The sequence below is a fragment of the Ambystoma mexicanum genome, chromosome 6q, assembly GCF_040938575.1.
Source record: "Ambystoma mexicanum isolate Mex_15411 chromosome 6q, UKY_AmexF1_1, whole genome shotgun sequence".
NCBI classification, from domain to species: Eukaryota; Metazoa; Chordata; class Amphibia; order Caudata; family Ambystomatidae; genus Ambystoma; species Ambystoma mexicanum.
Genome location: NC_090937.1, coordinates 1,311,293,809 through 1,311,320,229, shown reverse-complemented (window position 1 = coordinate 1,311,320,229; position 26,421 = coordinate 1,311,293,809). Strand labels below are relative to the sequence as shown.

At 42.4% G+C, this 26,421-nt stretch overlaps 1 protein-coding gene across 2 annotated transcripts in view; it reads left to right on the top strand.

Moving 5' to 3' along the window:
- LOC138516641 (ADP-ribosyl cyclase/cyclic ADP-ribose hydrolase 1-like) overlaps window positions 1–26,421 on the top strand; it is a 279,111-nt gene that overhangs the window by 53,812 nt on the left and 198,878 nt on the right. For both annotated transcript variants that reach the window (XM_069631933.1, XM_069631932.1), the window contains exon 2: window positions 11,827–11,956. In XM_069631933.1, the coding sequence (XP_069488034.1) occupies window positions 11,827–11,956 (130 nt within the window). The remainder of the gene's footprint in view (window positions 1–11,826; window positions 11,957–26,421) is intronic.

Below are 26,421 nucleotides of genomic sequence, written 5' to 3'. Positions count from 1 at the left end.
ATGCTGCAGGGGCCTCCATGATGCTATGTGCCTGATCAACTCACATCTACGCTTGAACACAGGTTTGACTGCATTAGCCCACCAAGAACTGAATCCAGGTACTTTTCACTCTGAACTACCCCCTCTGTCAACTTGCAACCTAGAGACTGGTTCATTCATGATTGCTCCTGTTTTCAACAAGATGTCCTTTTTGTGGTTAATACTTTACCTACCACCCGTGGAATTATGCTCAGAGTGCTACTTTCTCCAGTCTGTTGCATCTTCTCTGTTCTTCCTTTGGATTGGGTTTTTGTGCAGTATTTTCTATTCGTTCTATGTGCGGATGGTGTGTTTGATTAAAGTGTTTATATTTTGATAGACCCTTGTTTGGACATTCCCTTTACTTTGTGCTGTGATACAGTGTGGTTTGGGTCACTACAGTCTCACCTTCACACCCCTCTTGAGAGTCTAGCCTTCCCTCGGTGCCCATGACCACAAAAGGGCAAAGGAGGTATATCTCTTAACTGTCCCAAATTTACTGTTAGGATTGAATTGTGTTTGGGTTTTAGAAGTGTGAGGGCCTATGGCCATTTTACCCTTACTCATCTTTATACTCCTTCGGAGCAGAATCCAATTCGTCACAGGTGCATTTAGTATTCATGAGAAATGCAATCTATAGAATTCCTTTTAATTTTGTATGTCAGTATGGTGATATGACAAAGCTAGGAAGTGCACGCATAGGTATTTATAGTGTATACTACAAAATGAAAGAGTGTATTTTCACACAACACAAAAATAATGCACAAAAGAGTTCTGGGCAGACCAGAGACAGGCATGGGATTTTGAAACTTTCCCATGGTTTCACACTTTATTATTGAACTGTTCAGGGAATAGTGTCATATGGTTTCTGCAGATTCAAGAACCCAAAGAGTTCAAAGAAAAGGTGTGATTTGAGCAGCCGGTTCAGACACCTCTGGTATCATGGCCTGACAATTCCTCTTATATTTGAAATCCTTACAGTGAACTCCGTGAGGGTAAAGAGTTATTATAGTTCACTCTCCGAGAGGCTGTGAAAAGCTAACGTATTTCCTAAAGACGAAAAAAGATGTTGCAATCACAACTTGTTTGTCCACTCACTGTATACACCATCTGATTAAAAAGGTACTATCAGTATTTCCGTGGAGGGAGGTAGGAAATTGGAATAGCCTAGTGAACTAGAAAAAGTGGGAGGAACACAGCATTAGTCAGGTGAGTTGATCTAATTTATATTTTGAAAAAGCCACATGTGAATTTTCAAGTGGAACACCTTTCACAGCATAAAAGTGCTCCACAGGAAGATATCCACTTCCACCAGGGGAGTATCCAGCATTGCAATGAGTGGGGGTAAGGGGACCAAAAAAAGTCCTGTTACTCCCCCCCCCAAATGCAGTGCGTGCATTCCATAAAGTGTCATACGCGCCCCCAAACCGGCCACCCATGACCCAATCTACTTTTTGGTAACATAAGTGGCAGATGGTGTTTTAACACATAATAAAATAAAACTGCAGGATCATTACAGATGCAGGACACTCATCTATTAGTTCTCTGTCCAGGCGCTCTGGGGCAAAATACGTGCAAACCACCTAATTTGCATATGGATTGCATCAACAGAAGGACATTGCATGGCGCATCATCAGTCTTTGATACTTGGAGACACTTTGGAAGTGACTTTAGAATAAGTTGCCATAAGCAAGCCAAGTGGCAAATACCTTTGTGGTGCAACATACCTAAATGCACTATTATATATGGTGCGACTCTGTAGTCATTAAGCTTTTTTTGTATAATAGCATGATATTAACATAAGCTATGAAGGGAATCAGAATCACTTACAGAGCAACAGATAAGACACAATGGGCCTCATTACACGGTAGGTGGTAAGGGATTACCTGCACCGGTAAGGGCACCGGTGCCAGTGATCCCTTACCGTCCTACTATGAGGTCCCTTAGTGGGTCCCTCCCCTAACGCCTGGTTTTACGCCTGGGAATGGGGAATGGTTCCTGGAATGGGGACTTATCGGGTCCTCCAGGGTCGGAATGACCCGGTAAGTCCCTATTCCGGGAACACGGACCCGGAATGCGGTAAGGGGGTAGCCATGGCGCTAATAGCGCCATGGCTACCGCCTACCATGTAATGAGGCGCAATGTGATTAAGTGATTTGCCCAGGATCACACACTTTGTTTAAATAGTTAAACCAGGATGTGGACAATTTAATCAACTGAGCACATCTTCCCAGGTTTTGTTGCTATAGATATTCATTAAGGTTTTGCTTTGCATTTCAAGTGCTTAAATACTACTTTATTTAAAGCAATGCCTTGGAAGCAAACCACATTGCACAATAAACTAGCTTGCAGAGTAAACTAACTATGCACTATATGCATTGTTCTAGAAATATGTTGAGGAATAAGAGTATGGCTTTTGGTTTATTCTCCATATCCTGCATGCAAAGTCACTATAGCATCTTGCTGACTAATGTGAGCCTAACAAATCCCCCTTGGGTTTTAAAGCCATAGTCATCAGACAATCTAGGGTGAGCGTTGGAGGTGGCCAGTTAGACACGGAGTACTCTGAACAGTAAGGTGCGACTTGACGCTCAACATTTCAAAGTTCTTTCCTTGTTTTCCAACTGAAGTGGACACCGTGTAGCATTGTGTCCTGTGCTTCTTGAATCTTGTACCGGGTCGGTCTCTCTATCTACAGGAGCACAGGAGCCAGAAGAGGGGGCCGACGAAGGAGAAAAATTGTCACTGCAAGTGAATAACATTCTGCAGCCAGGTGGTGAGTGACTTTAGTTCTTTGTGGGAGCAATGACCTACGGGCTGACGGCTCCATTTGTTTCCTTCTATCCAGCAGTTTACATACAGAATCCACAGTCCCTTGTCCCGTACAGTCGGGGACAGGGAGTGTCACAAGAGTGCCTTCGGCTTATATACTGCGTGTTTATTAAGAGTTCCTCGTGAAATCCAGATCTTTCTTAAGGGTCATTCACTGACATCAGAAATTCATTTTGAGAGATTACCTGGAAGGAGGACTGATTCTTGCTAAAAGGCCCACTTGAGGTACCATAGCAGGAGTGGTGACTGTAGGGTACCAACTCTTTGAGCCACCTGTAATTAGACATTCCCCTGAAGGAATTCTAGTAATTCTTACCGGTGCCTGAGCATTCCATCCTGGTCCTCGGTACACATTACTGTGATAACCAATAATATTTATATAGCTAAACAGCTAAATACTGGACATAAAGTAATGCCACACTTACTGCACACTAAGTTGATTAAGACCTAAACTAAGTAATTGTGGTAATATATAGTGCCTGGAAATTGACCATCGACTAGGGAAGCCGTACACTATCAAGGGCTAAGGTGCTAGCTGATTATGATCTCCAGCAAGGTACCGGGCAAAGTAAGAGCTCGGGAAAGTAACTATAACTTGCGTAACAATGAACCTTGGGAAAACGTTCAACTACAAGTTCCCCCAAAACGTAAAACCCCTCTTGATAATAATATGGGTAAAATTACTACATTTTACCCAGTTGAAACTGTTTTACAGGTTGCTGGAAAACATGCAGAAGCGGGCCGCGATATTGCTGACTGTGCGTGATGCAAATTACCAACATTCACAAAGCAGTGGATTCCTCACTAGCAGCAATTGATAACAACAATTCCTTACTAGAACTTTTCTACACAATACAGAAATCCCCTGGTAATTATAGAAGGGATAGTAAAGTCCAAGACCTTGAAGGCAATGCGCACAAATACAACCCTGGAAACAAAAGCATAGATGTCTAGGAATCAAGAAATAGGAACAACTATGCAAATGCTCAAAGACTCTCTTCTTCCTCAAATTGAATTATTGAGTAAGAACGTTCGAAAGCCCAAGTGAAATCAAGGTCACTAATGGACATAGAAATGAAGTGCAGGCACAACTGGCATCAATACAGTGTGCCTTGAAAGTGCTACTGAAGATGTGTGAGAAGATTCTGGAAATGGTACCCAGTAGCCTGACCTGTGTACCCGTAGTAAGAGATGATAAACAGCGAAGTCTAATAAAGCGCCAAAGAAAACTAAATCAAAACAAGTTACAACTCAAAGCCAATGAGGCAAAAAATATAGGTATTATTGGCACAAACCGACAGAGGAACCAGCTACTACTTTTAAATCTAAGGCAAAATCTAATTGGAAAAAGCAGAGGAAAAACACTCAAACTAATGGCATGCTGACAAGTTGGCTCCTGAATGGGAACTAGCAACTAGAACAAGGCAATGCCTCCACTGCTGCGAGTTGTGAGTCACTGCGCATAGAGGTAGGGGAGGATACGAATTAAGAAATCCTATTTGAATTGTCTGTTCCCGGGACCTCAGAATATGCTAAGAAGACAACTGACGCTGCTAAATCTATGAGAAATCAGAACAACATCTCGACGCACAAAGAAAACACTAAATTTACCATAAAGAGTCTAAATTCAGTACACAGTGCTTAAGGCTACTCATATAAATAGAACTAAATTAATTCACATACGACATTTGATTTATTCGCTTTCTTTACTCAACTCAAAAGACTTTGAATACATCGAACCCATAAAGAATGAGAAACACCCCATGAGTAGAGTACTCTGCGAATCTTCTGAGATTTTCACAATGATACAGCAGTATAAGGAAAAACTATTTGAAATAGGATATGAACTGGGCGCAAAGGAAGAACACAAAAAAGCAAATTGTGAAACATTGCAAACTTTAGGGAAGTTGATTAGAGAAATTAAAACATTGAATACTTGACATTCGTCCAATCTTACTTCAAATCCGACTCAGGAGAACATACTGGGCACAATGAAGAGGCTGGTGGAAATAGCGGCTCAAAAGCAAACATGTTTAGACTGAAATTGGACCATTTGCTGATGGAACACCAGAGGCCATAGACATTTTCTGACTGACAATGATTTGCTAAAAAAAATACTATAGAATGAGATACTTCTGTTACAAGAAAGGTGGCGTATGGAAGATCTATTTATGGATGGATTCAAAATATTTCATGCGCTTGTACAAAATGAAATTAAGACACAACTTTATGGCTGTTTGGGGACTGGGGTAAAATGTGGGTTCAGTGCCGTCAAAGTTAACTGTACACATGAAAATCCATATATGATGGCCGTGAAGGTTTGTTGGCAAAAAGACTACCCAGACTATGTTATAATTAATGTGTATGATCCCACAGGCAGTTACAATACAGAGAGTATCATGGAAAGTATTGCTGATGTTATTAACAACCTAGTGATTGAGTCAAACCCTGTACATTAATTATAGGAGGTGATCTGAACGTATATTGTGGAGGTGGAAACCAAAGCCCGGAAACAAACTTTGTTATTAGTATGAGCAGAATGAGAAATAATCAATCGAATCAGAAAGGAATGTACTTGCTAGATTATCTTGGGGATTGGGACTGCCATAAAATGAATGGCCATGTGTGTGAAGACTTACCAGGCAAAGTGACATGGAAGAACGGAATCAAAACAGCATGGCTAGATTATCTCTATGTTATTGACGCAGTGATACCATACATCAGGAAACTGAAAAATACATAAAACAACTGTAGTGATCTTTCTTTGCTGCTGCTAAAACTGGAAGGCCCAAAGTTTGGCAATACTATTGCCCACTCGGGGGATCTGGAAATAAACCCGAGTGGAAGTAGGAGTTGTTAGTCAATGAGAAATGTTGACAAAATTGGTAAATATATGTACAGCAAATTTTGGAGCAACGTTGAATTCTTTAGAAAACTATTGCCCGTTAAAAGTGAGGCCTGGATTGGCGACATCACTGCAAAATGTGTGACTAGTAAAACATTATTTGCGCACCCTAGCAGAAATTATCACAGACACGGATATGACAGAGAAATTTGAAACGCTAAATGAGAAATGAGGAGAGACATCCGTAAAACAAATAACTTAAAACTGTCCCCAACCCAAACATCAAGAACTATAAGATATCGCTGGTGGGTCAAATGGTGGCGGGGTTCGCACAGATGCACCCAATGGCAGGGATGTATAGCTGCTGCCACTACTGAAAACACGAGTAAAATTTGGCAACAACTGAATGGATATAAAAACGGGAAAGCCCAGCAGATAATCAGTACTGTAGGAGCTCTTGTATGGACTCAATATACAGCTTGTACCTTTGGTACCTTTTATCATGCACAGAACTCAGTCACGTATGAAACACAGAGCTACTACTTGCAATTCAATAACATTGATATTATGAACCTTGTCAGAAAATTGAAAAAATCCAGAACCCCTGGACCAAATGGATTAGCCAACGTAGTCCTGAAGAACAATTCTGTGTAAGGTCTCTGAGGAAGGGAAGATTCCAGCTTCTTGAAAGAAGTTGCTTCTAGTACCAATCTATAATAAGGGCAAGCAGAGTGATCCGGCAAAGTACAGACTATTAGCAATGCTCGACGTAACAGGGAAGGTGTTTGCATCATTGCTACTGCAACAGCTGACTAAATTGGTGAAACAAAATCATATTCTAGACAGATTCCAGATGGGATTTACAGTGGGGTCAAGTACCGCACACTATATAAAGTTGCTGGATAGATTAATAAACGAAACCAAAAGTAGAAATGGACCATATCTAAATGCAGTGATGGTTGATTTTCGCGCTGCAATCGATACAATCGACCGGAATATCTTGTGGTACAAGCTCGAAAAACTGGGTTGCCCTCCTAAAGTATTGAGAGCCATATGTGCTATATATGAGGACACTACGGTGCAAGTGCAACTGGACAGTAGGGGCTGCTACATGGACCCTGTAGCCGCGGTGAAAGACGCGAAGCAGGGTTACATGTTCGTGCCCTTGCTGTTCAATATCTCTCTCAGATTTACCCATAACATTGGCTAAAGTAAACAACTGTCCCCCTAAATACAAAGGTGGAACAGTGAACTGTATTCTGTATGCTGACCATTTGATACTATATGACCGTATGTTTACCAGCATCAGGAGCCTAACTTGCAACCTTACAAAAATATGCAGACTTAAATGCTCTCATAAAACAAAAGCCATGCACTTTGCGTATCAAGCACCAAACAAATCCCCAAGTTAGAAGTTAAATATCAATACATTGAGCAACCTAAAAGCTACAAATATTTGGGCATTATAATGAGCACTTGTGATGGTAACTCAGAGATGATCAGGGACAAATGTACGAAGGCAATCACCATAACTGCAATGATTTCCAAGATAGAGAGAGTGATGGATTCAGTCTTCAAGGTATCATTCTACTATACAGGCAGTGCCTTTGTCCCACTATGGTATATGCCATAGAAGCAATATATATATGTAATTTGACCTGGCTCAAGACAATAGAGGTTAAGTTCTGGAGACAAATACTCAGACTTGGTCCTAGTGTTCTGATACAATTGCTAAGATTAGAATTGGGCTTAATTTCACTACCTACATTAGCAATCAAAAGAAGGTGTTTGCTATATGTGTGTGCCCACTATTGAAACTATTGGGTGAAACCCGAGGATCGAGAGAAAATTACAACTTTGAAAAATGTGTGAACACAATGCTGAAGACACTCAAATGGACCCTGGATTAGAAAAAAGATGACCAAAATCTTCAAAAGTAATTTGTTGATAAACTAGAAAAGTGGGACTGGGAGTCTAACTACCTACACTTAAAGAAACATAAAAACTATAGTGAAAAACAAAAATTAATTCATAAATGTAAGATACCTCGGGGGTATTTGGCCTTGTGTTCATCACCTGATTTACGGAGATTTCTAATGTTGTTAAGAATTGGTAAACTCCTGGTCCTGACATGTATTGGCCCTGAGCAGGGAGTTCTTGTTGAGGACATAAATTGCGGTATCTGTAACCTTAAGAATAAGTTAGAAATGGCACAACACCTACTAACCCAGTGTCAAACTAACGGGACAATATACATGACTGATCTGGGTAGATTTGTTGACAATTATGAAAGTATTAAGAGCAAAACATTTTGGTTTTATTGTATAAATACTGGCAACAAGTTGCTACAAATTGCACTTTACAATGTCTGGCTGAGGGTCAAACTGCTATTGAAGTAGGCAAGGAACCGATATTTTGTATTATTCTTAAAAAAGAATTCGACTATTTGTTAAATGTAAATTACATATTTTATGTTTTTATATGAAGTTGTTAATGAATTATTAATTAATTTTCAATAATGTATTTATAATATGTGAAAAGTTCTTTTGAACACATTAAATTTACATACAAAATAAAAATAGTCATTATTTCATAAAGCATGCCACTTTATGCTTCCTTCTCACTTCGGATCACTCCCCACCATTACCATTTCTAAAGGGACAAATGTCCCTGATAATAGTCACCCCCTCCCTCCCATAAGTGCCTAATGGCTCACTTTGTAATGCTCTGCTGACACAGAGCAATGTGAGAGCCTCTGTGCTGCCCAGAACTCTTGGCACATTGTCCTGGCAGCCGGACACCTGTACCATTAGGGCAGGGTAAGGTGACATGGTGCTAGGACAATGAGACCGCTGAGCAGAAATTGCTCGACACACATTATCCTGCCAGCGCGACACTTTCCCGTTGGGCACCCTCATTGAGGTTCCAAGTGGGAGAGGGGTCCCACTGACAAATGTCCTGGTCAGGCTCCTAAAAGAGCCCCTGAGGGCGGCACAATTGCTCACAGTATTTTCACTGTAAGGGGACAGGGTTTAATCGAATTCCCTTTATAGTATTGCTTCCTTCAGGATTACTTTCCCTTTAAATCATACTCTCATCTACATTTCTTTTGACTGTATCCGAGGCAGGTGGGCACCCTCTTAAGGGCTGAGTCAATTCTCCCCCTCTAGGAACAGTTGGAGATCAGTCAGAAAGATGTGATCAGCTCTCCTCCACTGCCAGTCTGCTGTTTATTCCACTGAAGAAGTCCTGGGACTTTAACTCCTACTAGGCCTCACTTACAGGGCACTGACAATAATCCAAAATGGTTCCAAAAAGAGAGCAATGTATTCCTTCTCCTTCATGTTATCAATTCTCCTTTCTCTCCGTCTTCCTCTTTCATCAGTCAGCGAGTGAGCGAGTGAGTCTGTCCCCTAGTGAGTGTGTGTTTGACATTTTATGGAACAAAAACAACTCCCTTTTGAGGTGTGTATAGTTTCTCCAATCTAATTGATCAATGTATGTGATTTGACAGTGTTCCAAAGGTGACATCACATTATACCTACCTCTCCATGATCAGTGGGCATATTAGAGGACGGCAGACTCTAATGGGAGTAACTTCTATGCCCAGTTTCCCTCCCATTTGATGTGATGTCATCTTAGAGATTTCTTCCATTAAACATTGTAACATTCTGAAATAGTAAATTCCACACATATGTCTACTTTACTAATTGGCTCACCAGATTTCTCTCTATCTGGCACAAATCAAGCAATGCAATTTTTAGGACCAATGGTTAATGACTAACAGAGTTTGGCTTATTATTCACTTATACTTTCATACATACATAATTTTTCCATCTCAACGTAACTGGCTCATCACTGCGAACGTTAGGATTTAGGGATCACTGGCATGCACCGTTTCTGTGCATCAAAATACAAACTCCCCTACTTTACAAAATAAAATGACATCAGAGAAATTTCATTTTAGGGTAATCTAAAAGACATTCTCAAACTCAACGTTTTAAAAAAAGAAATGAGTTTGCTACGACATTTCGTTTGGGAGATACCACCAGAAATAGGAATCCAATTTAGCATTTTTAAATACAAAATAATACTTGACATCTGGAATTGGGTCTTTCAATTACAGAGCATCTGGTGTTTTTGCTGTTAGTTAAGAATTGGCAGTTTTTATGACTTCAGCAGCCTTGGGCAGGTCAAGTCTTCTGTAGTTTTAAGTCCTGGATTTATGACTTCAGTCCTTACGCCCTTGAAGTAGTTTGAAGTGCCAGGCAGAACTTAGATAAAACATTATGTTTTACCAAGTGTCAAGCTTCCTTTCCTCAGGACGGCCTGGGAAATTGAAATAGCATATTGGGCAAGACAGATCCACCGGTCAAGCTGTATTCCTATTTTTTTTTTTTAATCTCAATCCCACCACACACCAATGCAAGCCATAAAGAAGCCCCCTTACAATGTATAGCATGGCCAGTCTTCCACTGACATAGTCACTGGACAGTCATTATCTGTATGACTCAACTTCACACAAATTCCAATTCCTTGAGAGGGATCATTATCTGTTTTCCCATCTTGTTTGCTGGGAGTTGGCGAGTCGAAGCAGCTACCATAGGTCAGAGTCAGTCCTGGCTTCATTCAATGTGGTCCCATTCACAATTGAATCTTTTAAGTTTACATTTTCCTGTTCCCCTACATTTCACATTCTTCCCAAACACTGCAGTTTATCCATTATATTGGCTTATAAACTCTTATCCAAGATCCACCTTTTCCCATCTGTAGGTTTCCTAATCCTAACTGTTAATTTCATGTTGAGGAAACTAGAACAAACAGCAGCAGAAAATGCAAATACATTTTCCTCTTCCAATTTAAATACTTTCTTCTACTTGGAAATGTTTATCTCAGGCGTTATCACTATATTCTGTCTTGAGGGGAGTTAAAAATACTATACACTTTTGCATGTGTGTTTTTCAAATGCTGTGCGCAGGCTGCAGTTTACATGTTTGTTTTTAACATGGTGCATTGCTCTGCATCATTTCTTTTAATTAGATTGTACTACCTCCTCGACTCCAGATAAGAGCCTTGTCCCTTATATGTGTCTCCCAGCAACAAGAGACACCATTCCATTGGTCCTGGGATTCCAGTTTCAAAGAGGGGTCAGCAGCCAAGCCGAGCATATTAAAAGGTTCCTTGTCACTAACAACGTTATCAGTTCCCATGTATGCAACAGCTGTTTGGACCATTGACCTCACCCCCAGTGGGATACACTTGCCTAATCCCCTAGGGAGTGTTTTGCAGAGCAAGCACACCTCCTTAGTCTCAAAGGGGGTAGCTTCCCCTTGGAGGAAAGGACGAATTCCCAGGAATTCCCATTAGTCATGTCAGCCTCTTAGGATTGCAGGCTTCTTCCTCTGCACCTGCTTTGACCTTTTGCCTTGAGATAAAGCTAGACAGGAGAGATACAATAGGTTAAGTGTCTCCAGCTGGGTCACATACTTATGACTACTTGTTCCAATCCCTCTGCACTGCATCCCTAAGATCCCTTGAGGCGGCAAAGGGTGCACTAGAGAATTGAGTACTGAAAGCCCTTCTGCCACTTTAAAATGATCCTGCCTCCTTTTGGGTTCTTGTGTAAGGTGGAAGCCTGATAATTGAACAAAACCTCTTAGAACCAATCTCTCACCAATTTCTGCTTTCTTTTTTCTAGGACAAGGACGGTAGATTCAAAGTTGACAATGTCAGTTGAGACCCTGACTCCATGTATTCCTAGATGGCATTTCCCATGCATAGGTGGAGGCTTGTGTTGGGCTAGACCATGTTCAATACATCTCGGCTCCATTGACTCGACTCAAAAGATATAATCAATTCTTGATCGATAATTGCAAGAAGTCAAGAGCACTCCTTCCTCCTGTCTATGACTGTTCAGCCATGTTGCTATTCTAGTGAAAGCGCTCCTGAAGGCATCTCGCTGCTGCTAGAGAACTAGTTAACATGTCTAAAGTCAGAGTTAAAAAGTCTCAATTCCCTGTAGTATTTCTTCATACTAAAGCAATCCGTAAATAACATTTAACATCATTTTCGTTTTATAATTGAGTATTAAATGTTTCAAGCAAATTTCAGAATTTTTTTATTTTCTACAGGAATAAGGACTGCAGAAAATTATATCAGTTGTTTAAAGCTTCGGTTATGAAGAGGAATCAGTGCAATATTACAACTGTGGACTATGAGGAATTATTCCAATTTTCAAGTTCTCCCATCCCATGCAACCAGGTAATGATGAATGTTTATTAAGAACAATTTCTTTGCAGACAAGATTGTTAGGTGAAGAGATTCAAATGGTATCCTAGTTATTAAAGTTGCCCATTAGTATCAAGCTACATGCAATGCCAAATGGCTGATATTTCTTCAATGCTACCTTTCCTTAACTCACCTCTGCTGAGGAGTGGATAGGCCTGACCATCTCTTAGGCCTCCCCCCACCCTCCGGCCAAAGTCCTGCATCCCAGAGATGCGCACTGTTTGGTCATACACCACCCTTCAGCTCAGTTGCCGCCGTCTCCTCCTTACGACTACTTCAGAAGTTCTGCTGAAAAAAAGGGGGCAAAGACTGTAGGACCAAATGGGGGATGACCCCTCGCCCCTCTAAGGGATGCTCAGAGATGTCAAACATGCTTGATGTACAAAAGACGAGTTCTTTATTATGCTGCCCACTCCAGTTCATCAAATTATGATGCAATGCCTCCAACCATAATATTTCCTGGGTGACACATGAAATTCTGCTTTGTCGACTATGTGTGCTACACCACAAATTACACACGACACTCAATACATTCTATTCACATGGTGTGCAGATGGAAAAAACAGTTTTACTTGTTCTCTCCTTTCTCTTCTAAATAATCATGCATTTAGACAATTTATAAATTAGATACACGTGGATTCATTTAAGCAAAGCGGTCATAAAAACATGTTATGTTAAATTAATATGCTTTTCTACTGCACCAAATAACCACTTTAGTAGTTTCAGAAAGCCCAGGCTTGCCCGTGGAGGGGCATACTGTGCCCCCACAAGGTGTATCCAGACCTTAGACTGCACATCGTAAGAGAATAATCTAAGGGAAGATCAGAGGATGCGGGAGTGGCAAAGAGATGCTACAAATACAGGGAGGGTTGGATGCCATGGGTGTAGAATACGTTTTGACAGCAAGGGTGCATGTCAGCCTGGCCAAATGGAGGAGGTTGATATGCCCTAAAGTATTGTAATATTTGGGTTAGGTTTACAAAGCAGATTTGGAGAATTGTTAGTTATTATTTGTATGCAATTTAACAATGGATGTATGAGGGGCTCTAGTGAGTGCTCGGGCAATCCTGGAAGTGGCTTATTTCCCTAATCATCTCTATACATCGTACCACATATAAAACTCCAGAATGTTAATTCTGTGACTGCGAAGCCTGATTCAAGAGTGGTGTAGTCAAGAATAGACTGTGCACCAAGGTGAATGCTGTTAGTAACAGAAGGCAAAGAAATGGTGGTCAAACTAGTATTGTAATATGGAAAAAAGCTACGCACCTTGATGTCAAAAATGTTATGATTAAGAGTTTATTCAGTGTCATGTCACGCAAGACTGTATTTCTGTTAATTGTGGGTAAGGGTGGTGCCTTACTTTGGAGCAGGATATCAGTGTATATTAATAATACATAGCCATGAGAAAACATAGCCAAAGCTGCCTTTGCAAGCAAAGCTCATTAGACTGTGGGAAATGCAAAGGTGGATTTGTGTCAACCAGTTTGGGTAGAGAGTGAAGTGCAGGTGACTGCCTTTTTCGATGCAGTGACAGTCATGTACCCTTATGTTATGTGTTGTTATGTTATTGTGCTTTGAACAATATAATTATACAATTACCCTCTTGGTTTCTTGCGCAGCATTTCATGCAATCATAGCTCACCTCAAAGGACTAAAGGGGCTTGGAGGGAATCTTCCAGGTTGCAATGCCACAACGCGAGGTCCAGTGCACCCAGAAATCACCATAGATGGCCCCCTCAGGCGACCAACCAGCCAAAGTAGAGGGAATGGGTGCAAAATAGAAGGGAAGTTGCTCCAAAACTAACTCACAGGCAAGGGAAATGCTACTCTGCACTGCTTGTTCACCTGGAAACCATTTAAAAAAAATATTTGAGAGGAGTTGTTTGTCATAAATGTGAAATTTCTGCATCTGAAAAATGAGAACATATTTAATATTGTTTTCCCCCACAACGTTTTGTATACTATTCAAACCACCACCACAGTATTGTCATGACCCTTGCACCTGGCCCTCACTGGCAAGTCAACCTTCCAGTTAGGGCCAGGTCAAAGGCCTTAAAACCTCATCCAAGACTCTCCTGGAGTCAGTCCTGCCTTTGGCGCCAGGCTCATAACCATCATGAAGACCAACATTAGAATGGGACTATTTACTTGGGACTATTTAACTTGGGGGGGTTCAGCCAACATAGAGGCACACGCATAGCTCAGTTACAAGGAACTGAGCTATGCGGTCTAGTCTTTTGGGTGTGGCAGGCCTGGGACTACTTTACCTGGACTACTTTGGGTGTGGCAGGCCTGGGACTATTTTACCTGGACTACTTTACCTGAGACTATTTAAACAACACCAAAACAGCAGAACATGCTTTCCGTTATTTTGCTGTGGGCAGTATAATGCTCACCGTTTCCAGTTCTTTGATGCCAGCTTACCTGAAACCAAGGACCTGCAGGGAAAGAAAGAACACTACGAAAACTTACCTGGAACAGTATCCTGTCTTCAATCCATAGCTGACTTCAGTTCCACTCACCTGAAGGTACGAACTCCATCATCCGGCACCACATGCATCCTGGAATACCATAACCTGGAAAGAGGAGAAAGAAAGACAGCATTAGTAAGCGTTTACTCATGTTTCCTCCCGAATGAAGAAAGCCACACAATTCTTACCTGGGTAGTCATCTCCTGGTCAGTATCATTGCTGGAACATTATGGCGCTCGGCGAGGAACATCGCAACCTGCAAGGAGAGAAAAGACACAGGTTAGCAATATAAAAGGCGAAACAGCGCCGCACATCGCGCATTACCCACCGGACAGCATCGCGCACACTGCGCTTTCGCCCACCGGCCCATGCTCATCTTCAAACTGCATGACAACACCAAAATACCTTTCCATACCTAAAAGGAAAGAAGCAAGACATTATTATTAGAACTAAGAGCAACATAAGAACTGCATATAAAGACTGTAAAGCAGCAAACCTACGGAGTCACAGCACGCCTGGATTTCCAAAGGGGGCTTGCACCAGTGAAGTAACTTGGTCGCTGCTCTCCCCCACATCTACGCGCCCCTGCCATGAGGAGCAGGACGGAGAATCCACCTTTTACAATATTAAGGTGAGGAGAAGGCTGAAGGGGGAGGAAGGAGTTGAGGCCAAGGGAGGTGGGAAAACATAAAGACAATCTGGTATTGATCCCAGCTCTCCTATATCGCAGACCATCTTTAGCCAGAGGCATTACCAAGGGACTGGGAGAGGGTTTGAGAGTGCAAATCATCCAACCAGGGCTGGGTGGCGTCACCGTAGATACCAGGTGAGTGTAACAGAACGCAAAGCCTCAATAATATTATCCACCTGGGCGTCATGGAGACTTTAGAGACTGACAAGTTAGTTCAGTTGTTGGGGCAATTACGCGCTGAAGTACATTCAGCCAGGCAAGAAACCAACGCTCTTAGGAGGGATTTGATTGTTGCTAAGGATCGTACTGACGAAATAAGTAGACAATTGCTCCAATCACAGGCAGGACAGACCCCATTGCCTGGTAACATTCCGCCAGCACCTGTACCAACTTCTCCCACCAATCCAGTACAAATAACCCTTCCTGGGGCAGTTCCTTTAGCTCCACCCGAACGATTTACAGGGGACCCCAAGAAGTACGCAACGTTCATGGACCAGTGTTGTCTTCATTTCCTTTGCAGACATGGGGCTTTTCCTAACGACCAAGCGCGGGTTGCTTTTGTCTTGTCATATCTGAGTGGCAGTGCTGCGGATTGGTCGGTACCATTGGTAAGTCAGGATAACCCGTTGTTACATGACTTTAGGGGTTTCCAGATGGAAATGGAAAAACTCTTTGCTCATCATACTCAAGGCCAAGCATTAGACAACAAACTATTGTCACTCCGTCAAGGAAGTCAAGACTTGCTTACATATATAGCAACATTTAACAGACTAGTCGTTGAAGCTGGGTGGCCTGAGGAAAAAAGGACCACACTATTTCATTGGGGTCTACGAGGGGAACTAAAGGATGCCCTTGCTCAAGTGGTTAACCCACCTAAAGACTGTGTAGAATTCATAAAACTTGGGGTGCAATTAGATCACAGATTACAAGACCGAAAAGCGGACCGGATAAGGTTAGACACTCGAGCTGTGTATGTCCGGTCAAAGGATAATGTTCCACGATAATGTTCCACGTACATTGGAAAACACGGTAGAACCCATGCAAATCGGAGGTGTACGGCCCCCTTTAACTAAAACTGAAAGAGACAAGATAAGGCAACAGCAATTATGCTTATATTGCGGAAATTCAGGCCACTTCCTCAAAGAATGTCCAGTGAAACCACCAAGGAGAACTGTTGGAGCCACATAGAAGGAAGATAGTAACAAGGAGTCAGAAAACTACCAAGCCCGGCAAGCGCAGAGCTTGTCGAGCGAGAAGGATGAGCCACAGACCTCACACTTTGCATTACCAGTAATTTTGATCAATCACCAACAACCATCTCGGATGTATGCTGTTGAAGCATACATAGACAGCGGAGCAGTTGGGAATTATGTAGACCAAGATCTGGCAGCAGAGATGGGGCTTCCCTTATGCTCTAAGTCGACTACTGAAAAAGTTACTACTGTTGATGGGACAGAAATAGCTTCCAGACCAGTAACCCAATGTACAGCAGCACTAACCCCACTGTGCCAGGATGGACACCGAGAATCTATTGCATTCGATCTCATCAAAGCTCCTCAGTTTTGACTAATCTTAGGGATGCCATGGTTGGTAGCTCAGAATCCTCTAATAGATTGGCTTGCCAAGAAGTTGGCCTTTTCCGATGATTGTGCTCGCACCTGTTATTACCAAGAAAAGGGGAAAACAGACTTATGTACATCTGCTACTCCCAGTACGGCGGCAATTGTACTAGGTGTGACTAGTACTCTACCAAATGAATACCAACATTTTCAAGACGTGTTTCAGAAAGAACAAGCAAATACTCTACCACCGCACAGGCCCTATGATTGTCAGATCGACCTCATACCTGGTGCGAAAATTCCGTGTGATCGAATCTATGCACTTACTGAACCAGAAAACCTCCATTTGAAATCTTATCTTGATCAGTAGCTGGCAAATGAATTTATCGCCCGTCTAAATCACCGGTAGCCAGTCCCTTATTCATCGTACCAAAGAAGGAAGGAGATTTGAGGACTTGCATCGACTATAGCGCATTAAACCAGATCACAGTAAAAAAACATTATCCACTGTCCCTTATTCCCGAATTATTGGATCAAGTCAAAGACGCCCAAATCTATACCAAACTGGACCTTAGGGGGGCGTACCATCTTGTTCGAGTGAAGAAAGGAGATGAAGGGAAAACCGCCTTTCATACCAAATACGGCTTGTATGAGTACCAGGTAATGCCTTTTGGACTTTGCATCGCTCCTGCTGCATTCCAGAACTTTATGAATGATGTTTTGCGGTAGCTAATTGACGTTTGCGCCCTGGTTTACATTGATGACATCTTAGTGTATCCTGCTACAAAAGAAGACCATGTGAGGCATGTCCGCTCCATCCTTACTAAACTCTGCCAATATAAACTGTATGCTAAACTCAAAAATGCTCTTTTCATGTCACCGAAATGGAGTTCCTCATTTTTATCCGCACACCAAACAGTATCAGAATGGATAGGCCCAAGGTAGATGCCATTCTTAACTGGCCGTCACCAACTTCATTTAAAGGAATCCAGAGTATGTTGGGCTTTGCAAACTTTTACCGCTGATTCATCCCAGATTTTTTCCAATTAGTGCATCCAATTACATCACTATTGAGAAAAAACAATAAAAAGTTCCATTGGACCGAAGAAGCAGAGAAGGCCTTTGAAGAACTTAAGAAAAAATTAACTTCTGCTCCAGTTCTACGGCATCCTCGCCCAGACCTCCCTTATATAGTTGAAACAGATGCCTCTAGCATGGCTATGGGAGCTGTTCTCTCACAAAGGGACCCAGGAACTGGCCAGTTACACCCTGTGGCCTTCTGGTCATGAAAATTCTCACCTCCCGAGTTCAACTATGCTATCACAGACAAAGAACTCTTTGCTATAAAATCAGCTTTTAAGGGATGGCGACACTATCAACTTGGTGCTAGACATACTGTCACGGTCATAACTGATCATCGAAACCTGCAATACCTAAAAACAGCAAAGGCTCAATCATCCTGTCAACTGCGGTGGGCTCTTTTCTTCGCTGAATATGATTATGTGATCACCTACCGGCCAGGAGTCCGAAACGGAAAGGCTGATGCCTTGTCCCGCATGGGTGTTGATGAAAAGGTATACATAACTCCAGATCCAGTAGCCATCATTCCAGAAGACAAACTCCTGGGTCCTACAACAACGTTGACACAGGGTGAACTCTAAAACAAGATCCAACTCTTAATGGATCCCGCTTTCTCACTAGAGTGGTGTACTCAAGGAGAACATTACACCATTAAAGACCAGTTACCATATTTTAGGAACCGTCTATACTTGCGAAGTAAAGATTTACAAGAGCAGGTTATTTCGGGTTATCACGACTCCCTGATTGAAGGTCATCCTGGAATTGCCAAAACTCTAGCTAAAGTAAAACGAAACTATTGGTGGCCCATATGGCGTAAAGACATCCTACGATTTATTCAATCTTGCGGTGTGTGTACACAAAACAAGTCCAAAAAGCAAAAACCAGCTGGTCCTATCCAACCATTGGAAATTCCTCCCGCACCATGGCACACACTGTCCCTTGATTTCATTACAAATCTAGCTCCCAGTCAAGGATTCAACACCATCTTAGTAGTTGTAAACTTGTTCTCTAAAATGCCACACTTTATTCCTTTTAAGGGTCTTACAAATGCATCCAATTTAGCAAATGTATTCCTGGAGGAAATCGTACGGCTACATGGCTTTCCATCGGTCTTGATCTCAGATCGAGGTAGTCAGTTTGTATCCAACTTCTGGAAGTAATGCTGTTCAATGGCCCAAATTGACATTCAACTATCCACAAGTCACCATCCTCAAACAGATGGCCAAACAGAAAGAACAAACCAAACCCTCGAGCAATACTTACGTTGCATGTTACATCAAGTGGAAAGAAATTGGAAGGACTTGTTATGGATAGCTGAATATGCCTATAATAATTAATTACACACCAGCACTGGACAAACCCCTTTCTACACTATATATGGTAGACATCCACATACTTCAGAATTGGATCTCCCAAACCCTTTGGAAATGCCAGTGGTTAAAACCCTACATATGACTATTTCCCAGGCCTTCAAAGACGCAGCAGAACATTTACTCCAAGCCAAGAACAGACAAAAGAAATTTGCTGGCCAACATCGTAGTAAAGCCCCGACTATCAAATTGGAGACAAGGTCTGGTTAGCATCAAAATATGTGCCCATAAAAGGGACTCAGACCTTTCGCCCCCGATATCTGGGACCTTATTCTATTGAATCCATAATAAATCCAGTGGCAGTTAAATTAGCCCTACCACCCACTACGCAGATTGATCCTGTGCTTCACGTATTACTCCTGAAACTGGTACAACCCGGTACTCGGGTTACAACACCACCAAAACCAGTATTAGTTGACGGAGAACCAGAGTTTGAAGTAAAGGATATCCTAGACTCAAAATACACCAGATCCAAACTATACTACGTAGTTGATTGGAAGGGATACGGCCCTCAAGAGAGATCATGGGAACCTAGTGAATACATCCATGCACCTCGCTTAATTAAAAAGTTCCATCAGAATTACCCAGTCAAACCAGGACCAGGCAGAAGTGCCACCATGAGAGGGGCCTTGGGGTGGAGTGCTGTCATGACCCTTGCCCCTGGCCCTCACTGGCAAGTCAGCCTTCCAGTTAGGGCCAGGTCAAAGGCCTTCAAACCTCATCCAAGACTCTCTTGGAGTCAGTCCTGGCGCCTTTGGCGCCAGGCTCATAACCATCATGAAGACCAACATTAGAATGGGACTATTTACTTGGGACTATTTAACTTGGGGGGGTTCAGCCAACATGGAGGCACACACATTGCTCAGTTACAAGGAACTGAGTTATGCGGTCTAGTCTTTTGGGTGTGGCAGGCCTGGGACTATTTTACCTGGACTACTTTGGGTGTGGCAGGCCTGGGACTATTTTACCTGGACTACTTTACCTGACACTATTTAAACCACACCCAAACAGCAGAACATGCTTTGCATTATTCTGCTGTGGGCAGCGTAACGCTCACCGTGTCCAGTTCTTTGATGCCAGTTTACCTGACACCAAGTACCTGCAGAGAGAGAAAGAACACTATGAAAACTTACCTGGAACAGTATCCTGTCTTCAATCCATCGCTGACTTCAGTCCCACTCACCTGAAGGTACGAACTCCATCATCCGGCACCGCATGCATCCTGGAATACCATAACTTGGAAAGAGGTTAAAGAAAGACAGCATTAGTAAGCGTTTACTCACGTTTCCTCCCGAATAAAGAAAGCCACACAATTCTTACCTGGGTAGTCATCTCCTGGTCAGTATCATTGCTGGAACATGACGGCGCTCGGCGAGGAACATCGCAACCTGCAAGGAGACAAAAGACACTGGTTAGCAATATAAAAGGCGAAACAGTACTGCGCATCGCGCATTACTCACCGGACAGCATCGCGCACACCGCGCTTTCGCCTACCGGCCCATGCTCATCTTCAAACTGTATGACAACACCAAAATACCTTTCCATACCTAAAAGGAAAGAAGCAAGACATTATTATTCGAACTAAGAGGAACATAAGAACTGCATATAAAGACTGTAAAGCAGCAAACCTACGGAGTCGCAGCAGGCCTGGATTCCCAAAGGGGGGATTGCACAAGTGAAGTAACTTGGTCGCTGCTCGCCCCCATATATACCCGCCCCTGCCACGAGGCGCAGGACGGAGAATCCCCCTTTTACAATATTAAGGTTTAGCGAAGGCCCAAGGGGGAGGAAGGAGTTGAGGCCAAGGAAGGTGGGAAAACATAAAGACAATCTGGTATTGAATCCAGCTCTCCTCTATTGCAGACCCATCTATAACCAGAGGCCTTACCAAAGGACCAGGAGAGGGTTCGAGAATGCAAATCATCCAACCAGTGCTGGGTGGCGTCCCCGTGGATACCAGGTGAGCGTAACAAGTAGTCTCAAAGCAAGTAGGTCTGCCCTTTCATGCAAACTGTCTAAAGGAATTGAACACTGTCTTTGGCTCAGCAGTAGTCCAGCTTCTAGCTCTCCCACACTGCCAGGGTGCTCTTGTGAGGCTGGGTCTGACCCATAAAACAGGCGTGCCTTCTACTTCTAATGAAAGAATATATGTGCACTTTTAAAGGGTGTTGTGAATTAGGCTTTGAACCATGGCTCATCTGAGAGCAAATGTCTGGGATCAGTCTTCCTGGAAGTTCTTGAGGTCTGCTAGGATCTTTATGGGAATGGTTATAGTGGGTGTGTGAGTCAGAACTCCTGGGCTCTACTGGGAATTATTCTGCATAAACCAGCCCCATTTATCCTTCTTGACCTGGGCTAAAATTACATCCTATTGTTAATAGAGGGCAGCATAAGCATATTAAATGAAAACAGGGGTGTAGATTCTGCTTACCATATTATATTTATAGGTCTACTTTCAGTGTTATAGTACATTGTTTATAAACTGAGTGCCAGTCCTGTGTTTTATTTATTTTGGGTTTTTTGGGGCCTGACACCTTATGACTATTCAAAAGAGCTTGAACATTAGATATTTTTTTTGATAAAACATTTTTTATTGATTTTGAAGACAAACAAGCGAAATAAAGAAAAAGAAAACATACAATTCTTGTCTACCACCAAATATTCCTGTTCTAATCATAGTAATTACGTTAATCACAGCCACGTGCTCAATTACACATATAAATCACATAAGCATCGCGTGTCATCATAAACATCTGTTTTAATAGTGCCCAGAGGTCCTTAATTCCCTTCCTCCTCCCATTTTCCCCATATCTTGTCAGCCTTGGCAGGGCAGCCTTTCTCTGCATATGTTCTGTGTTCATTAGCATCACATATATCCATGTCAGCGGCCCATTGCGTTATGGTCGGGCATTCCGGGGCACCCCATTTTTTAGCACTGTTGCATTTCATCAGACCTGCTGCTGTGGATAGGAATAGACCTTCCCATTTATTCGTAGTATTTTCATCCGGTATACCCAACAACATTATTTTGGGGTCCAGCGCTATAATGAGGGCAAGAATTTGAGACAGTTTATTACAGCATTTACTCCAGAAGGCTCTGATTCGAGGGCAGTCCCACAGGATGTGCATGAAGGTGCCCTCTGCAGCAAGACATCTTAAACAGTTTGAGTTCGAGACATGTTTTCAACTGTGCAGGACTGTTCTGGGGTAGTAGATTTGATGAAGTATTTTCAGCTGAACCAACCAGAGTCTAGAGGATATTGCGATCTCGCGTGGGTGCATTTACACCAATATCCAGTCTTCTGGTTCTATAGTTCCTACGCCAACTTCCCATTTAGCCTTAATATTAACCAGTTCTGGGGTGGCAAAGGATGTCATAGCGTTGTACAGAGTGGAAGTAAGTTTGGTGGAGATGTGCGCATTGAACAGATTGCGTTGTAAGGATGTATATTCAGACAGTGTCCCCTGTGATATGTTTCCTCAGGGCATGAGTCAGCTGTGTGTAGTGGTAGTGTTCTGTATTCGGAATTCAGAACTTCCCCTGTTAGACTGAAAAATAACCCCATAGCCGAATGAGACGTATAATATGTTGGCCAGAAGCGAATCGCATCATGTGACAAACATTGCAATTCGAGAAACCTGAATTAAACCAAAGGGAGTCCATTTTGTGTATCGCCGGCCATTTTGTTTTTTCTGTAACGCTTTGCAAATGTATTCTGTGCTTAGATCCGCACACGGTAAGAGGCCATGGCTTGAACTCTGAAATACTAAAGCAGACAAGAATGCAGGAATGTACAAAAATACATTGTTTTCCCTACTCAACATCCTTGAAGTCGAGCAGAAGCCGCGCCTAATCAGTAGTCCAGGGGCCGGTCTGTCGTGCTAGCACTGTTGTAAAAGGCAGTAAAACATGAATTATATGCTCCTATCAGTGCTCCTTCATGGAGGAAGGTATTCTGCTATCAGAACTGTCGGACCCTTAGCTCATGAGCCATAGCAAACAGATAACGTAGTATGGAATGTTTCTCTGCTTAGAACAAGATATCCTTATTGAGCCAGAGCTCCATGTTCCTCATAACAGAAAACTGTCTCTGCTGCCTTTGCTAGAATAACTAATGTTTAGACTGAAAGAAGATTTGTCATAACGTTTCATAATTGTCAATCACTGAACCCTAGCCTGTATGACATGTATAAGGGCAGATCGAATAGCTTCTAACGAATAATGATGTATTATGTATATATACTGCTGCTTGCGCTCTGTTTGCTCTCTCACATCTCACGGGGTCTGTGAACACAGGTTGTGAGGCATTAATACCCAGTTGGCCGACTGAGAATATCTGAATAAAACCCGACTTGTTTGGAAAACGAACCTCGCGTCTGACGTGTCATTATAGTATATGGTTATTGTGCCTTAGTTTCCATATGCGGTCGTTATGGCCTAGCAAATATGGTGCCCGAATAGGGACCCTCCCATTAATGCTGCATCGCATATGTTGAAGTTGAAGGAAGGCAAAAACGAGTTGAGGATGAAGCCGTCGGACCAGGATCGAAAGGTGTTTGAGGCGCCCCTGCAGAAGTGATGAGAGACTCCTCTGCAGAGCTGTACACAGCCGATCCCTGATCGACGAGCTGCGCCTAGAGAGCATCGAGACGAGGGTCCTGGAAACGAGGCAAATTGAGCCAGATACGCAGTCGTGACGATTCTTGGTTGCGCCTGTATACGGGCGAATTGCGTCCTGAGTGACAAATTGGTTGATCAGGTGAGTCGTGCCCCGATTCTTAAACGTCCTGATATTGGTTGAGTGTTGCACTTGCAAGTTCAAATGCCCAGGGTAAAAAAAGGGTAAGATTTAACCATGCCTGGGAAATTGTCTTCCTGTTTTGTGAGTTTTTTTCACTGCGGTAGATAATCTTTGGAAACTAGCCAGGTCACGCCACCCGAAGGGTCGCCTGCGTATGAGATGTACATCAAATATGTAATAGGGGCAATAATGTTCAATGCTATTTGGCATAGGCAGACCAGACGTGTATCGGACCTTCAGTGGCCTATTAATGGAAGCTTTGAATTAGCACACATAGAAAACTTAGAATCAGTATTGCTACGCAAAAAGGTCAGACCTGCAGCGTTCGACGTTGTAAGAGACTGGAGAAAGGAAGCTAATCTCTGTTTGAAAAGTAGGGAGAAACACGCACGTAGACATAAAGCAAATACAGAGAAAGCGCTAGAACATGATCAGCACCAGCAGACAGAAGCCATTAGGAACATGGATAGGGCCTTCCAATTAGATATACAGAAAATATATCCTTCACAAGATTTGCATACATCAGATGAACTAATAAACAAAATATTAAATGAGCGAAGAAATGAACATCAAAGTACTGACCCAGTTGCACCTCCTCCTTATGTACCTCCTATTCCCGTGATTCCATCCGCACCTGCAGTAAGCATTCCCTCTCCATCTGTGCCTGTGACATCATTTCCTCCACCTCCTTAAGAGCATGAGTTGTCCGCTTTAGCTGGCAGTTCTACAACGAAAGGGCCTAAACGAGGAAGTCTTAGACAGACTCGTAGTACAATTAGTAAGGGAGGAAGGAATGAAGAACTGAAAGAGTGGACCGAAACGTATATTGATGATGACAATGAAGAGGATGTGCAAAGTTCCATATCCGATCATAGAGGCTTTGGTGAACAACAGGTATTGTTAGAATGTATGAGGAATTATGTGGTTAAAATATGGAGTGATTTGACCGATAAAGTGGTACCGCAAGAGTTGCGTGATTTGGTTGTCCTTTCGGATTCACGAGATGATGCGGTGAAAGTACGAGAACATGTAAGGCGAATATTTGTGTTTAAGCGAGAACCTGATCGATTGCATAAGGAAATAATGAAAAAAGATGAACCGCATATGTCGTATGTTCAGAAACGTTTTTTTCCGTCATTGAAACCTGTTAGTGAAGAGATTTTGTACGTGAGATGCGCTTAGATGGCTTACGGAGGCCGCCATTTCCCCGATTGAAGTGCATGATACGTTTAGTCAGTATACAACAGAAATGCAAAGAAAGGTGTTGCAAGTTATGGTGGAGTATTTACAGGATGAATGTATAAAAAATAAGATGTGTTGTCCTGCTGATTTAATGACAATTTATAAAAGAGAATTTTCACCTGATACTGGAACGACTGCTTTTTCTCTTGATCTAGCTTTGTTGCTTAATAGACGAACGAATGTAGAATCTCCTACGCTGAAATTACCCATGAGGGAGGTGCCGCCCACGTTTGTCCCGAAAGTAGAGGTTGCTGCCGATGGAGTGACTCAAGCACGAATGATAGAAGCTCATTATATCACACAGTTTGTACATGTCCCATTTTCAAGGCAAGAAGTAAATACTATAAAGCAGATGGTCTCTGACATTAGGAAAAATCCTGTAAGGAAATTGAATTTGTTTTGAATTCATCTGTTTTTACGATCAGTGACATTGATTTATTGTTCCCGGTAATTCTCCCTGTGGATATATGGAAGCAAGTTAGAAGTATAAATGACACGCCAATGTTAGGCGATGCATGGGGACATTTTATTAAAATTGATAGTGAGAGAAAGGCTGGAGAAAAACCGCTGCAAGTAATGTTGGCTTTACCATCGCGAATAGTAGAGAAATTGAAAACTTTAGTGCCTGAAAAAAGAATAGTTTGGGATAAAATGACTGCTTGCTTACAAGGCAAATCGGAAGGAGTGACAGATTATTTTGATCGATTTGAAGAGGTATTTGCAGATTTTAGTGGTCAAGATCTAAGTACTGAACATGGGAAGAGATTGTTGATAAATTCGTGCGAGGATTCTTACCAAAAATTCTGGCGTTAATAATGACATCTGAAAGTGCATGGCAAGCAAAAACACAAAGTGAAGTATTACATATGGCCCAATACTATGAGAATAGAGTGAATTCAGAAAATGATAAGGAAGTAAGAGAAAAAGGAGATTTGAAAACAAGAGTGTCGTTACAACAGGTAGCGAACAACAGCAACAGAGGTGGTGGGAACGCACTGTCTAAAGTCCAATTTGCATTATTGTCCAAAATGCAAGGAGGGCCAATAGGTCTTAATCAATGTGCCTATTGTAGACAAGAAGGCCATTGGCGAGCACAGTGCTCGCATATACAGAGTAGAAATGGGACTATTCCAAGAAGACACAATAGAGGTTGTCCAGGAATACTAGGGCAGAATAGAAATCAAACAAAGCCACAATTTCAGGATAATCAGGGTAATCAG